This window comes from Dipodomys spectabilis, unplaced genomic scaffold, assembly GCF_019054845.1.
Source record: "Dipodomys spectabilis isolate Male_0828 unplaced genomic scaffold, ASM1905484v1 ptg000342l, whole genome shotgun sequence".
Taxonomy (NCBI): Eukaryota; Metazoa; Chordata; class Mammalia; order Rodentia; family Heteromyidae; genus Dipodomys; species Dipodomys spectabilis.
Genome location: NW_024871019.1, coordinates 1765854 through 1781821, shown reverse-complemented (window position 1 = coordinate 1781821; position 15968 = coordinate 1765854). Strand labels below are relative to the sequence as shown.

At 47.5% G+C, this 15968-nt stretch overlaps 2 protein-coding genes across 2 annotated transcripts in view; both read right to left on the bottom strand.

Annotated features, from left to right (window-relative positions):
- Positions 1-5288: 5288 nt before the first annotated feature.
- Positions 5289-6008, bottom strand: LOC122095286 (proline-rich protein 23A-like). Its single transcript, XM_042665752.1, has one exon. It carries the CDS (start codon positions 6006-6008, stop codon positions 5289-5291), a length of 720 nt encoding a protein of 239 aa, XP_042521686.1.
- A 6555-nt stretch (positions 6009-12563) lies between these two features.
- Positions 12564-15968, bottom strand: part of LOC122095285 (proline-rich protein 23A-like) — a 59840-nt gene continuing 56435 nt past the window's right edge. Inside the window, exon 2 of the mRNA XM_042665751.1 lies at positions 12564-13589. Within this exon, the coding sequence (XP_042521685.1) occupies positions 12564-13589 (1026 nt within the window). The remainder of the gene's footprint in view (positions 13590-15968) is intronic.

Sequence of the window (15968 nt, the reverse complement as noted above, 5' to 3'; positions counted from 1 at the left end):
AAAAATTTTCTTATTTTTTGCCAGTTCTGGGCTTGAACTCAAAGCCTTGGCACTGTCTTTGAGCTCCTTTTGCTCAAGGCTAGTGCTCTACCATTTGAGACACAGCACCACTTCTGGCTTTTTCTGTTTATGTGGTACTAAGGAATCAAACCCAGGGCTTCATGCATGCTAGGCAAACACTCTACCACTGAGCCACCTTCACAGCTCCTTGGAAGATTTTTTTTTTTTGGGGGGTCCAGTTGTGGGGCCTGAACTCTGGGCCTGGGTGCTGTCCCTCAGCAATTCAGCTCAAGGCTAGCGCTCTACCACTTGAGCCACAGCACTACTTTCAGCTTTTTTCTTTTTGCTTATGTGGTGTTGAGGAATCGAACCCAGGGCCTCGAGCATGCAAGGCAAGCACTCTACCACTGAGCCACCTTCCCAGCCCCTTGGAAGATTTTTAAATTCATTTTCATCACAAGAAATAAAGTCCCTTAACATGATACAATCATGCAAAACATGCAAATAAACAACTCTATTTTCTTTTGCAAATAGAAAATGAAGAAGCAGCTGGGTGCTGGTGGCTCACGCCTGTCATACTAGCTACTCAGGAGGCTGAGATCTGAGGATCAGGGTTCAAAAAGCCAGCCGGAGCAGGAAAGTCCATGAGACTCTTAACTCCAACAAAACACTCAGAAAACCGGAAGTGGAGATGTGGCTTAAGTGTCAGAGCACTAGCCTTGAGCTGAAGAGCTGAGGGACAGCGTCCAGGCCCAGAGGTCAAGACCCACAACTGAAAAAAAAAAAAGAAGCAAGACCTGTTGAAACAGACAGGTTTGCAGTAAATATACTAGGGGTTTTCAGAATTTTTTTTCCCTTGTCATTTGAGGAAGGGAAATTATAACATTGTATTTCATTATTTTTTTTTTTTGGAGTTTAACAAAGCAGTTTATGAATACAGTGCATCTTGATCCATGTTACTCCTTAAGTTGCAATTTTAAAGACTACTTAACTTCCTTAAACAACATTTCAGAAGTCACATGTTGAACTTCCATTTGCCTTCGTGTGTCTGTTGGTGCCTCAGAGTTATTTTGTTTTCCCCCCCTTTTTTTAATTTTACTTTTTATTTTACTTTTTCCTCAAAAATTTATGTAGCTTTTTGGAAAGTGATAGTGATCACTTCTGTAGTGCATTTGTTCCTAGGGGATACCATTTTGAGAGGTTCTGTCACTTATGCTATGGTGTTCTAGAAGTTATGAAAAAAAAAAAAAAAGCTTCTATATCAAACCCATCAGATATTGCTCACGTCCGCCATAAGCTTATGGAAATTTCCTTAATTTCTGAGAAAATTTAGGGACGATGAATTTTGCTTTGGAAGGCTAAAAGTTGTTTGACAACAACAACAATAACAAAAACAACAAAAAGGAATAGTTGCCTGGGCTAGTGGTGCCCACCTGTAATCTCAGCCTCCAGGGATTAAAACAGGAGGATTAGGAGTTCAAGGACAGCCTGAGCTTCTTAAGCAGCTGACTTGTAACCCATCCCTTCTCCCAGAACAAAGACAAACCTCCCAGAGCTGGAGGTTGAGCTGCGATTATTGAAAAGAGTAACAAAAATGATCATAAAGTTGATGACTCAGTCTTGATATTTGACCAGTATTGTGTGTAAGAATTTGTTTATCTTCTCAGTTAGTTTGGTTGAAAAAAAACAAAACACCCTGGTGTATGTTGAATATTCGAATTAAACAGATATGTTGAAATTTGTAACAGAGATCTTTGATGATTAGTTATGTAATTTCTGATAGTACGGAGGTTAAACTCAGAGCCTGGTACTTGTTAAGCAGGTACTCTAAGTCTAGAGCTACATTCTTCTTTACAAACTTTTGCTTTTTTTGGTCCATTTAATTCAGAGTCTCAGGCTTGCTAGGCAGGTAGATGCTTTACCACTTGAGTGTTACCTGAAGACTATTTTTATTTTATTTTTAGTGTTTTTCATGAAAGGCCTTGCATTGTTGTCTAAGCCTAGCCTCAGATCTTGATCCTCCTATATAGATAGCCTCCACCAGGGATGGTCCCAGGCACACCCTGTGCTGACGTATTTGTAGTGATGAAAAATTGTTAACCTTTTTTCTTGGGATGACCTTGAACCTCAGACGGCCCCATCTCGACCTCCTCAGAAGCTGGGGTCCATAGGACTGGCTATCCGGGATATTTTATCACTGTCTTCCCCTTCTCCACCTTTTTTCTTTGGCATTCTGGAGCCCCTAGTAATGGCAACCACAAATCCTTCAATGTCTCTGAAACCTCTGTCTTTCTCCTTTCATGGATGTGTGTCTAAGTCACTGCCTTCAGTTTAGTAGGATCTTAAACTGGAGCTTGGTGGCTTGTCCATACTTCCAGTACTGCTTGTCTCCACCTGTGATTATTTCTTGGTGCAGACATATTCTTCCTCATTTCCAACTTTGGTTTTTTTTTTTTTTTTGGGTCCGGTCGTGGGGCCTGAACTCTGGGCCTGGACGCTGTCCCTCAGCTCTTCAGCTGTAGACTAGCACTCTACCACTTGAGCATCAGCCTCACTTCCGGCTTTTTCTGCTTATGTGGTGCTGAGGAATCGAACCCAGGGCCTCATGCATGCAAGGCAAGCACTCTACCACTGAGCCACCTTCCCAGCCCCAACTTTGGGGTTTTTAACCCTGCTTTCCTTGAATGCTTTCTGCTCTTGTCCTGTCTCTTTCATATCAGTTTTGATCTAATTCCTGAAAATATGTTCAGGTGACTTTTTTTTGTTGTTGTTGGTCGTGGGGCTTGAACCCTGGGCCTGGGCACTGTCTCTCAGCTCTTCAGCTCAAGGTGAGCGCTCTACCTCTTGAGCCACTGTGCCATTTCCAGTTTTCTGAGTGGTTTATTAGAGGTAAGAATCTTATGGACTTTCCTGCCTGGGCTGGCTTTGAACCTTGATCGATCCTCAGATCTCAGCCTCCTGAGTATCTAGGATGACAGGTGTGAGCCACCGGCGCTCAGCTTCAAGTGACTTTTTTTTTTTTTTTTTGGGGGGGGGGTCCAGTTGTTGGGCCTGAACTCTGGGCCTGGGCGCTGTCTCTCAGCTCTTCAGCTCAAGGCTAGCGATCTACTGCTTGAGCCACAGCACCACTTTCGGCTTTTTTCTTTTTGCTTATGTGGTGCTGAGGAATCGAACCCAGGGCCTCAGGCATGCAAGGCAAGCACTCTACCACTGAGCCACCTTCCCAGCCCCCTCAAGTGACTTTTTAATATTATTTTATTCCACTTCCATGCGATCTCAAGCCTGTCACTTCTTAGTGTTTCTATTTGTGTTTGTTACATATCCAAAACTGAAGTCATTTTATTTTTATTTTACTTTTTGTGCCAGTACCAGAGCTTGAACTCAGGTACTTTCTCTCTTGCTTCATTTTTTTGTTCTTGGCTGGCATTCTACCATTTGTGTCACACCTCCAGTCCTGCATTTTGATGCCGTGGAGATGGGAGTCTGAAAGGCTTTTCTTCCTGGTTTTACTTTTTTTTTTTTCCCCAGTCATGGTGCTTGAACTCTGGGACTGGGCGCTGTCCCTCAGTTCTTCAGCTCAAGGCAAAGCACTCTACCACTTGAACCACAGCACCACTTCCATTTTTGGGGTGGATCATAAGAGTCTCACAGACTTTTCTGCTTGGGCTGGCTTTGAACCAAGATCCTCAGATCTCAGCCTCCTGACTAGCCAGGATGACAGGCGTGAGCCACTAGTGCCTAACCTTTTCTTAATCTCTTAAAATAAGTGTTACTTTCTTTCTCTCTCTCTCTTTGTGGTTCTAAAGGGTCAAGTTATCCTCTGACTTAACCTTGACTATCTCTCATGTTTTCTTCAAGCAATCTTGTTTTCTAGACAAGTGTATGTAGGTGCTCACTTGTAATCCTAGCATTTCAGAAGTGAGGAGGTAAGGCAGCAGACAGTTTCTGGCTGTACAATGAGACCTTGTCTGAAATGAACATTTTAATAGAATAGAAAGAGAATACTGGAAAGCATCAGTAAGGAATTACTCCTTGTAAGTCTATAATCTCAAAATTACACTTATAAAATTTTGAGATGAGTGTGATGACATAATTATGAGATGTACTTATAACTTGTGGAGATAATGGAAGGAGACTAGTGGCTCAAGTGGTAGAATGCCAGTCTTGAGCTTTAAAAAAGCTAGGTGAAAAAACTTGGGTTCAAGACCCAGTATCGGCACAAACACACAAAAAGATATTCTTCAGCAAGAAGCAAACTGAGACTAGACTGAGAATGTCAAAACAAAACTAAAGAGTTGGTAAAGTACGATGTATGGTGGTAAAGCTCAATAGTTATCAATGAGTTGAAATAAAATGATCTTCTTGAGTTAAGCTTTACAAATAATTTTATTTCCTTTACAGAATGACACCAGCCAGTATGGGACTAAATTAGCATTTTTCAACAGTATGAACTTAGTTTACATGATTAAAAAAAACCCTCAGGATACAAATATTTTTCCATCCATTTATTGGGTAAAACCATCAGATGAACAGATTTAAAAAGAAACATATATATATATGTGGGCATGCATACATGTACACATATATATCTCCCAGTATGCTGATAAAATTTAGCATAAATATTCATTTATAATGAGAACAAGACTGGATAAGAGCATCTCCAGAAGGTTAGGTTATTTGCTATTTAGAAGCACTACATAGTCATGTACAATAACCACCAACAAGACATGGCTAAACATCTTGATAATGAGAAAACATACATGAAAACCTAGCAATTTCTTGATTGGAAAACCAATGGGGGAGGAGGCCACAGTGATCATGTTGGTGCAGATGGAGTGTCTCACCAGAGAAGTAGTTGATGCCAATGGAAAGGCCTCGAAGACAAATCTGTGAGAGTCCAGAAATATCTGGGTGTCCTTATAATCTTAGTTCCCCGGGAGTCTGGAGATCTGAGGGGTGGAGGTTCAAAGAAGTGAAGCTGTAATGGCTCAGGTGGTAAAAAACAAACAAAATGAAGAGTCAGCTCCCAGGCCCTGAATTCAAGCCCCAATACCAGCACAAAAGAATAATAAAAGGATAGAATGATCTAGAAATCTGCCTTTTCTCCTTGGCATCTCGCTTCTGGGCCAAGCCATAGTCTGTACCACCCTTCTTCAGGTGGGATGGTGGATCAGGGTGGGTGGCGCTGGGAACCACCCCGGGACAGGGGGTGGAGGGTGGAGGTGAAGGTGGGGGATCCCCCCCCTTCTCCCTCTCTCTGCCCCCCCGTACCCCCACCCCAGGCTCCTTCACTCCTGGAACAGGCGTCTGCGGGCCTTGCGCGCGGGGCGCTGGGGGAGACTGGGTCGGCGGGTCGGATTCGAACTCGGGCTGGGAGACGCAGGCAGCGGCTGCAGCGGCGAGCCGGGGGCCGACCTGGGAAGGTGGAAGAAGACGGACTGTGCGCCGCGGCTGTCTGGATCCGGGGTGGGCGCCGTCGATGAACCCTGGGGCGGCGGGCTGGGGTGTCCAGGCCCGGGGCTGGGGCGGCTGGGCTCCGGGAGGTGGGGCGGGGCGGCGTCCTGGGCCTCGGCCTCCTCCTCCTCCTCCTCCTCGGCGGCGTAGGCCTCTTCTCGGCCCGCCACCTCGGGGACCGGGCCGCAGCCCCGCGGGGCCGTCCCGTCCTCGGCGCGCGCGTCCGGCGGGGCGCGGTCGTCGCGGGCTGAGACCCCGGGCTGCCCCGGGCGCTGGTCGATGAGGCCCAGGAGGTCCTGGGGGATGAGGATCAGCCTGCGGCCTTGCAGGTCCACGGTGAGCACCGGCGCGGGCTCCAGCACCACCAGCTCGACGCGGCCGCCCACGGGCACCTGCAGGCCGCAGCCGGCCGCCAGGACCACCAGGGCCGTCAGGCCGACCTGGCCGTCCGCGTGGGCCGGGGTCTCCTTGGAGGGGTCTTCCTGGCTGGGTCGGTCCCGTCGGCGGCGCTTGGCAGGCCGCGGTCCCCACCCGGGCGCGGGGCGGGCGCCCATGGTGTCGAAGGCGACGCCCGGGTGTGCGCGCGCGTGCGTGTGTGTGTGCGTGTGTGTGTGTGGCGGGGAGACACGAGTGCCGTGGCGGAACCCACCCAAGGTCGTAAAGTGTCACGCTCGGCCACGCCCCCCTCGAGGCTCCGCCCAATGGCGGAGGTCGGGGGTGGTGGTGGTGGGAGGGTGGTACGCCCGTCGCTGCGTTGTGATTGGTGGATTTCTGTGTGCGTGGGGGCGGGACGGCGTAGGGAAGGGAGGGAAGGGAGGGAAGGGAAAGGAGGGGAGAGGACCAGGTTTTACGGCCTGTGAAGGCGGATCGACTTGGGGTGGGGATGGAATCCCTGTCGCACGGCCCCGGGTTCGAATGGAAGGAGCTCTCACTGGGAGTCTCCCACCACCCTCCGCCCCAGCGGTCTCTGGGGCGGGACTCCCGAGTGGAGACCGTCCTGACTCAGCCGCCGGGAACCGCAGCGCTGGGAACAGGGAAGTAGGGGAAGAAGATTCCAGGTGACCCAGCAAGGCCAGCCAGCGTACTTCATACAAACAGACTTGTATACCAATACCCATGTATGCATAGACAAACATACATATGTACCTACTATATACAAACACATGTATGGATAGACAGACACCTACACATACCACATACAAACACACATGTATCCATAGACAAACATATTCAGATACTGTATACAAATACACATATATACATAGACATCTACACATACTATATGCAAACACACATGTATACATAGACATCTACATATACTATATACAAATACACATGTATACATAGACATACACCTACACATACTACACACAAAGACACATATATCCATAGACAAACACACATATATACCTACTATATACAAACACATATGTATACATAGACATACACCTACACATACTATATACAAATACACATGTTCCAGACAAACATACATATATACCTACTATATACAAATACACATGTATACATAGACATCTATACATACTATATACAAACACACATGTATACATAGACATACATCTACATATACTATATACAAATACACATTATACATAGACAAACATGCATATATACTATATACAAATACACATGTATCCATAGACATATCCATAGACAAACATTCATATATACCTATTATATACAAACACATATGTATACACAAACACACATATATACCTACTATATACAAATACACATGTATACATAGACAAACATATATACATACTATATGCAAATACACATATAGACATAGACATAGGCACATATATATGTAATCAGAAGATGAAAATTTCTTTCCCCAGCTCCTGGAAAAATACTTTAAATATACGAAAGCAGAGTGGGAGTTCTGGTAGCCTGCCTCCTGTCATTCTATCTACGACTCAAGCTGAGATCTGTGCATCTAGGATGGAAGCAAGCTCGGGTAGAAATGTCTGATCGGTTCTTATTGCCAATGAAAAAGCCAGAACTGGAGATTTTCAGCTCAAGTTGGTAGTAGCGCTGCCATCTAGTAAACAACCTGAGCCAAGAGCCTGATTCGCTCATTTTGAAGTCCCTGACTTGGAAATTTAAAAAAAGAAAAAAAAGGAAAAAAAGAGAAAACGGTTATTGTTTCTTTCTGAGTTTTAAAACCTGTAATAAAATTGTTTAAAAATAAAAACAATAGGGGCTGGGAAAGTGGCTCAGTGGTAAAGTGCTTGCCTTGCATGCATCAGGCCCTGGGTTTGATTCCTCAGCAACACATAAGCAGAAAAAGCCAGACATGGGCGCTGTGACTCAAGTGGTAGATTGCTTGCCTTGAGCTGAAGAGCTCAGCGCCCAGGCCCAGTGTTCAGGCCTATGACTGACAAAAAATAAAAATAAAAAATAAGAAGAAAGGAAAAATTATTTGGTACTTATATAGGTATTCACCTTTCTATTACTTTATACTTTTTTTGTCCCTTTGCTGGTATGAGGGCTTGAGTCTGCTGCACTCTTTCCTTTCTTATTCATGATGGGTGCTCTATCACTTGAAGCATGGTCCCCTAGTTCTATACTGAGGAACTGCATTATTTATTTTTGTGCTGGTACTGAAGCTTTAACTGTGGGTCTAGGCATTGTCCCTTCGGTTTTTCACTTAAGGCTGGCACTCTATCACTTGAGCCACAGTTCCACTTCCAGCTTTTTGGTAGTCCCTTAGAGATGGAGTCCTGCCTGGGTTGGCTTTGAACCGAGATCCTCAGATCTCAGCTTCTTGAGTAGCTAGGATTACAGGCATGAGACACCGTGCTCAGTTACTTTTCTTCTTTACTAGCAGGATGGGAATGGTACAAAAGCTTTTGAAGTGTGTAAGAAAACCTCTGTAGATAATCCCTCTATGATAAGAATCTTTTCATTGTACGAACCCACCATTTAGCTTCAAAGGATATTGGGAAAGTTTAGGTAATTTCCAATTTAGAGAAGCAGACATTTTTTCCTGGAAGAGAAGACATGGATTCTATAAAAGTGGGCAATGGCTACCATCTTGGTGGCTTTGGAATAAGAATTAGACAGTTTGTACAGCTTAGAAAACCAAAGAGAGTAGTTGGGAAGGTGGCTTAGCGGTAGAGTGCTTGCCTTGCATGCATGAAGCCCTGGCTTCGATTCCTCAACACCACGTTAACTGAAAAAGCCAGAAATGGCACTGTGGTTCAAATGGTAGAGAACTAGCCTTGAGCAAAAAGAAGCTCAGGGACAGTGCTCAGTCCCTTAGTTCAAACCTCAGGACTGGCAATAATAATAATATAAAATAAAGAAAACCAGAGGATACTTCTTGGATCAATTAAACTCTCAGGAGAACTTCATCTGATCTTTTTGATAACCCACAGCAAAGCTTGTCCACATGAATGCTGGTTTGGTTAAGAACTTGATTCCATCAAATGAAACTGATACTACAACTTGGGTTTTGAACTTTGAATAAATAGACAATAGATTCAACTCAAGAGAATAGGAAAGGGAGTTGCCTGATTTCATATAAATGACCACAGAGATTTCTTACCTGCAACAATAAATTTCATGAATAGTAACGTAGCAATGGCTACATGTGAAAGTATATTGGCTTTTTCTTTTAGAATTTCAAACTCAGCTGAAATATCATCAGTTTTGCAGATATGATGGAAAAAATCTGCTGATATACAAAAACTAATATTTATCATGCAAATCCTGTAGGGAAGAATCTTTAAAATGTGTAGCATAGGCTGAATGAGGATGCATGTCTGTGATTTCAGTATTTGGGAGGCTCTGAAGCAGAATTCCAAGTTCGATGCCAGTCTAGGCTACATAGCAAGATTTTGTTGAAAGAAAGAAAAAAAGGAAGAAAAGAAGGAAGGAAGAAGGAAAGAAGGAAGGGAAGGGAAAAAAAAGAAAATGCTTGAGTTTAAATTTTTTTTGGGGGGGATCCGGTCGTGGGGCCTGAACTCTGGGCCTGGGTGCTGTCCCTCAGTTCTTCAGCTCAAGGCTAGCGCTCTACCACTTGAGCCACAGCGCCACTTCCGGCTTTTTCTTTTTTTTTTGCTTATGTGGTGCTGAGGAATCGAACCCAGGGCCTTAGGCATGCAAGGCAAGCGCTCTACCACTGAGCCACCTTCCCAGCCCCTTGAGTTTAAATTTAAAACTATACTATGGGAACAGAACAGAGAGAAATGAATAGAAAATGAGCCCAGGCATTGGTAAAAATGTTTTGGTAAATTTAAATAATAACTATTAATGTTGAACAGAAAACCAGCATATAAAATGTCAGCTTTATTAAGAGTACTTTATTTCATCATAAAAACGTAAGACAAACATGGCAAAATAATGGACAACTTAATATTAGGAGCAACCACATGAACAAAGACAAGCTCCTCTCAAACAATAAAGAAAAAAAACAACTTAGAAAATAATGTGCTTTAGCAGAAACACAAGGATACTTAGTTGTTACAAGCTCTATCAGTGCAGATTGCCACATGAATTAACTTGAGAAGACAGACACCACAAAAATAAACATCCACACATCCCAAAAAATTCTCAAAAGCTTAACATGTAAGCCTTTCATATTTAAAACTGTGGGGGCTGGGAAGGTGGCTCAGTGGTAGAGTGCTTGCCTCACATGCATGAGGCCCTGGGTTTGATTCCTCAGCACCACATAAGCAGAAAAAGCTGGAAGTGGCGCTGTGGCTCAAATGGTAGAGTGCTTGCCTTGAGCTGAAGAGTTGAGGGAGAATGCCCAGAGTTCAGGCCTCAAGACCAACAAAAACAAAACAAAAAACCTCCCAAACCCCAAACAAAAAAAACAAAAACAAAAAAACCCCCAAAACTAAAATTGCCCCAATCATTTTCTTTCAACTCTTCTCTTAAGTTTTCGTAAGGGCATCCAATACTTAAAACTGGTCTCATCTGTTCTCTTGCTATGTTTCTATGTGTGGCTTAGGATTCCATGCCATTGTATGTATACACACAATTAATTAAATTCAACCATTATATTCAATGTGCAAAATAATTGGATAACTTTTGTAGTCATCCAAAAACAAAACAGAAGGGCTGGGAAGGTGGCTCAGTGGTAGAGCTCTTGCCTTGCAAGAGCGCTTGCCTTGCATGCCTGAGGCCCTGGGTTCGATTCCTCAGCACCACATAAGCAAAAAGAAAAAAGCCGGAAGTGGAGCTGTGGCTCAAGTGGCAGGGCGCTAGCCTTGAGCTGAAGAGCTGAGGGACAGCGCCCAGGCCCAGAGTTCAGGCCCCACAACCGGACCCCCCCTAAAAAAAAAACCCCCAAAACCCCAAAACAAAACAGAAATCGAATGTTTGTTCCCCCCCCACTATCAAAAAGAGGAAAAACTATTTTCTTAGCTAAATCTTAGAAGTATCAACAAAACATATAATATAGGACTGTCTGGTCAGCCACACTGTTCAACATGAACTTAAATATCCAATACAAAAGGAGTAAATGACAAAGAAAACTACAAAGATGTTTATCAAACAAAGACAAAATTCTCAGTACTTAGATATGATTATTCTTACTAACCAACCAAGAAATACATAGATATGTATTAAAGAGGTTAAGTAATTTTGTTGGAGATCAGAGCAACATAAAAAATTATTTCTATACACTAGTAACTAGGTACAAAGAAGACTCAGGATATTATAACTATACAAATATCAAATCTCAGAACTAAGAGCTTTTCCAGAACAGGAAAAGATATTAAAAATATACAATGCGTGGAAAAGAGGTGTTTTTTTAAAACCCCAAACAAAAGACCCATAAATTCTTTGCTAATTATAAAAAAAGGTATATGATCACTGTTTCAAGTTTTTTGTTTTGTAGACACAAACATATTGCTCCAGTCCCCTAAAAGAACTAGGTTTGTTTTTTTTTTTTTGGTCCTGGGGTCTGCACTCAGGGCCTGGGTGCTGACCTTGAGCTTTTGTGCTCAAGGTTAGCACTCTACCATTTGAGCCACAGCTCTACTTCTTGGTTTTTGGTGGTTCATTGGTGATAAAAGTCTCACAGACTTTCCTTCCCAGGCTGGCTTTGAACCTCGATTCTCAACTCTCAGCTTTCTAAGTGGCTAGGATTACAGGCATGAGCCACTGGTGCCTGGTGGGAGCTAGGCCTATGGTAAAAAGGTAGCCATAAATTAGCAGAGCCTAAGGCCAAATCCCACTAAATAACAACAAACTACTTCGATGCCAGCACTGGGGCTTGAATTCAGGGCCTGGACACTGTCCCTGAGCTTGTGTGCTCAAGGCTAGCGCTCTACCATTTGAACCACAGCTCCACTTCTGGCTTTTTAAAAAAAAAATGCCAGTGCTTGGGCTTGAACTCAGGGCCTGGGCGCTGTCCCTGAGCTTGTGTGCTCAAGGCTAGTGCTCTACCACTTGAACCACAGCTCCATTTCTGGCTTTTAAAAAAATGCCAGTGCTTGGGCTTGAACTCAGGGCCTGGGCGCTGTCCCTGAGCCTTTGTGCTCAAGGCTGGCGCTCTACCACTTGAGCTACAATTCCACTTCCGGCTTTTTTTTTTTTTCCTGGTTCGTTGGAACTAGGAGTCTCACAGCTTTCCTACCCGAGCTGGCTTGAGCCTTGATCTTCAGATCTCAACCTAGTGAGTAGCTAGAGATACAAGGCATTAGCCATTGGGGCCTGGCAGAAGGATGCTTTTTTATATGGATGCGAAAAGATTGAGTGGTAGGGTACTGGAGCAAAAGCGAGTTGGTAAAGCAAAGTGCTCGAGGCAAAAACGTGGTGCGGGGTGGTGGTGAAAAAGGCCCTAATAGCTAACTCAAAGTCTCAAAAGTTGATATATCTCAAGCAGGGTATTTTGAGGCTGAGGCATTCTTCCAGATTTCCTAGCCAGCCAGTTAAAAAAAAAACCAAAAAAACACAACAAACTGCAATGATACAAACAGGCAGACAAACTCCAAAAAGAAACCAAGTAACCAAAACCAACACCCCAAATCCTCACTTTGTAGGTTACACCAGTCACACACCATTGGTTTTGCCAAGACCCCTCCCACCCCCAATTAGAAGCCAGCAGGAGGAGTGAAAGTGATCTTTTTTTAGAACAGGCGTCTCCGGGCCTTGGATGCAGGGCGGTGAGGTTGCGCAGGGCGCACGGGGAGACTCGGTCTGCCGGTGGGATTCGAACTCGGGCTGGGAGACGGAGGCAGCGGCTGCAGCGGTGAGCCGGGGACTGACGACCTCAGAAGGTGCAAGTCCAGGTTGAAGATGGACTGAGCTCTGTGGCTGTCTGGATCCGGGGTGGGCGCCGCAGAAGAACCCCTAGGCTGGGGGCTGGGATCTCCAGGCTCGGGACTGGACCAACTCAACTGCAGGAAGTCGGGCTCGGCGGCGTCTTCGGTGTCTTCTTCAGCATCCTCCGCGTAGGCCTCTTCTTGGCGGGCGACCTCGGGGACGGGCTCACAGCAGAGTCCCTGCTGGACCACGACGTCCTCGGGGCGTGCATCCAGCAAGGAATCCAGCAGCAGGCCGCTGCCATCGTCGTCGTCGGATGAGACCCCGGGCTGCCCCTGGGGGGTGAGGCCCAGGAGGTCCTGGGGGATGAGGATCAGCCTGTGGCCTTGGAGGTCCACCGTGAGCACCGAGGCCGGCGGGGGCTCCAGCACCAGATCGACGTGGCCTAGGGGTACCTGCAGGGCGCAGCCGGTGGCCAGGACCACCAGGGAGGTGAGGCCGGCCTGGGCGTCGGCGTGGGCCGGGGTCCCCTTGGAGGGATCTTCCAGGCTGGGCGGCTGCGGTGGCGGCCCGGGCTGGTCCAATCGGCGGCGCTTGGCTGGGCTGGGTCCCGCGGCGGGCTCGGGTGTCCACCAGGGCGTGGTGCTTGCGTCCATCATGTCGTCGAAGGCGATGTGGGGGTGGGGACCTGGCGGTGGTCGTCGCCCGGGGGTGGGGGTGGGGTGGGCCTGGAGGGCGGGAAGGGATGGAGGTCTCCGGGTGTTGCTTTCGTGCACCCGGTGACAGTCAGAGGTGGAAGAAGCCCAGTGAGGCGGGAAGGAATCTTCGTCGTAGTCGTCGCCTTCTGCGGGCCTCGGCGCCTTGGAATCCCGCGCGCGTCCCTCACACAGCTATGGACGGACGTGCCACGCTCTGGATGCCCGATTGTGTTGCAAGTGACGTGTGTGTGTTATATATATAGCGGAACCCCAGTGTCAAAGCGGCACGCTAGGCCCCGCCCCCCTCCGCGCTCGTCCAATGAGCGTGCTCCGGCCTAGACAAGTAGCTGCGCTGTGATTGGTTGCTCCCTGTAGAGGAAATACTTTTCTGGGCCTCTAGGGGGCTGAGGAACCTGGGTTGCTCCTGGGCTGTGCTTCCGGTGGCAGGGGGGCGGGGTGGAGGGGTGTGTGTGGTGGGGGGGGGACGCGTTCCTCGTGGGTCTTCCTCCCGTTACCTCAGAGGCTGCCCGACGCTGGGCCTTTGTTCCAAGTCTCGCGCGAGTGGAGACCCAAGTTGCGGGCACGTGGAGGGAAGGCGCATGCGCATTTCTCCCTCTGGGCCCCCGTCCCCCACCACACCACCGCGGAAGTGGCCAGGCTCCAATATGGAGGTACGTGTTTGAGGCGCTTCGGGAAGAAGCCCCTTGTCAGTGACTGCTTTTGTCCTTGTGGAGGCGGTGGAAACGGGGGAAATCCACCTGGCGTCGTGTTTCGCGTACTGGTTTATTTCGTTTCCCCCCTGCCTTTATGTATTGTTGGTGAGGAGTGGTGCCGAGGGGGCCTCAGGTCAAATATGGCGGCGCCTACGAGGGACGAGGCGTCTAGGCCCCAGTGTCCCCGCCCCAGCCCTCCCCTCAACTTACCCGGTCCCACGTTCACGCGTGTACGTCGAATATGCGGAGTGCACCCACCCTCCCTCCCTCCCTCCCTCCCTCCCTGGGCCTGACCACCCTCCCTCCCTCCCTTCCTCCCTGGGCCTGACCACCCTCCCTCCCTCCCTTCCTTCCTGGGCCTGACCACCCTCCCTCCCTCCCCTCCTTCCTGGGCCTGACCACCCACCCTCCCTCCCTCCCTTCCTTCCTGGGCCTGACCACCCTCTCTCCCTTCTGTCTCTGGCCTGACCACCCTCCTTCCCTTCCTTCCTAGGCCTGACCACCCACCCTCCCCTCCTTCATGGGCCTGACCACCCACCCTCCCCTCCTTCATGGGCCTGACCACCCACCCTCCCCTCCTTCATGGGCCTGACCACCCACCCTCCTCTCCTTCATGGGCCTGACCACCCACCCTCCCTTCCTTCATGGGCCTGACCACCCACCCTCCCTTCCTTCATGGGCCTGACCACCCACCCTCCCCTCCTTCATGGGTCTATCCCTCTCCCTTTCCTCTCTTGCCATATTTAGCAGTGCCCATTGCCTGTGGATGACAAGACTCAGTATCCACGTAAAGCTGCCCTAACTTCAGCTGGACGAGTTGGATGGAAATTGGATTTAAGCTACCACCACTTCGAGGTGTATCTCTTTGTAGTTCAATGGATGATGAGAATGGCGTGAGGAAAGATTGACAACTTGGTCAGAGGCTGAACCTGGCAAAACTAGGGCGTGTGTGGGGGGCGGGGAAAGAGAGGGAGAGAAGGAGAGAAAGAGCGAGAGTATGTGTACTGGGGCTTGAACTTGGGGGCCTAGGCACTGTCCCTGAACTTTTTTTTTTTTTTGGTCGGTCATGGGGCTTGAACTCTGGGCCTGGGCGCTGTCCCTCAGCTCTTCAGCTCAAGGTGAGCGATCTACCGCTTGAGCCACAGCGCCACTTCCGGTTTTCTAATGGTTAATTGGAGATCAGACTCCTTTCCTGGACTTTCCTGCTCAGGCTGGCTTTGAACCGCGATCCTCAGATCTCAAACTCCTGAGTAGCTAGGATTACAGGTGTGAGCCACTGATGCCCCGCTCTGACCTTCTTTTGCTCAAGACTAGCACCCTACCACTTGAGCCACAGTGCCACTTAGGTTTTTTTCTGTGTATGTGATGCTGAGGAATCGAACTCATGTAAGGGGAGCATGTAAGGTGAGCACTCTACCACTGAGCCACATTCCCAGCCCTCATTTTTACTTTTTAAGACAGGGTCTCAGTATATAATCCACGCAGGCCTAGAACCCTCAATCCTTATGCTTCACTCTTTTGAGTGCTCAGATTTCAGGCCTAAATCAGGCCTCTCTTGATCAGCGTTTAAGTGAACTGTTGCTTGATTGATGGCAGTGGAATCTTCTTTCGCCTTCCTGAATGAATGCAGATTATTTGCTCCAATTCAGAGTAGAACAGTGAAGAATTTCGAGAGTGTGGGGGCTTCGTAATGCTCAGTAAGCACCGCCCCCCTCCCATCCCTATTTAAGTTTCAATTCAAGATCCCTGAGCTTGTTTTCATTTGGCGGTTGAAGGTTTGAGGTGGTGGAATGTTTATGCTTGTGCTCATGGTGTTGATGTCAGTGAGGGAGTTCAACTGTCTGGACTTCCTTCTGGC

Bases quoted from the DNA above. Each gene is read 5' to 3' on its own strand.
- LOC122095286 (XM_042665752.1), bottom strand. From the start codon at position 6,008: ATGGGCGCCCGCCCCGCGCCCGGGTGGGGACCGCGGCCTGCCAAGCGC.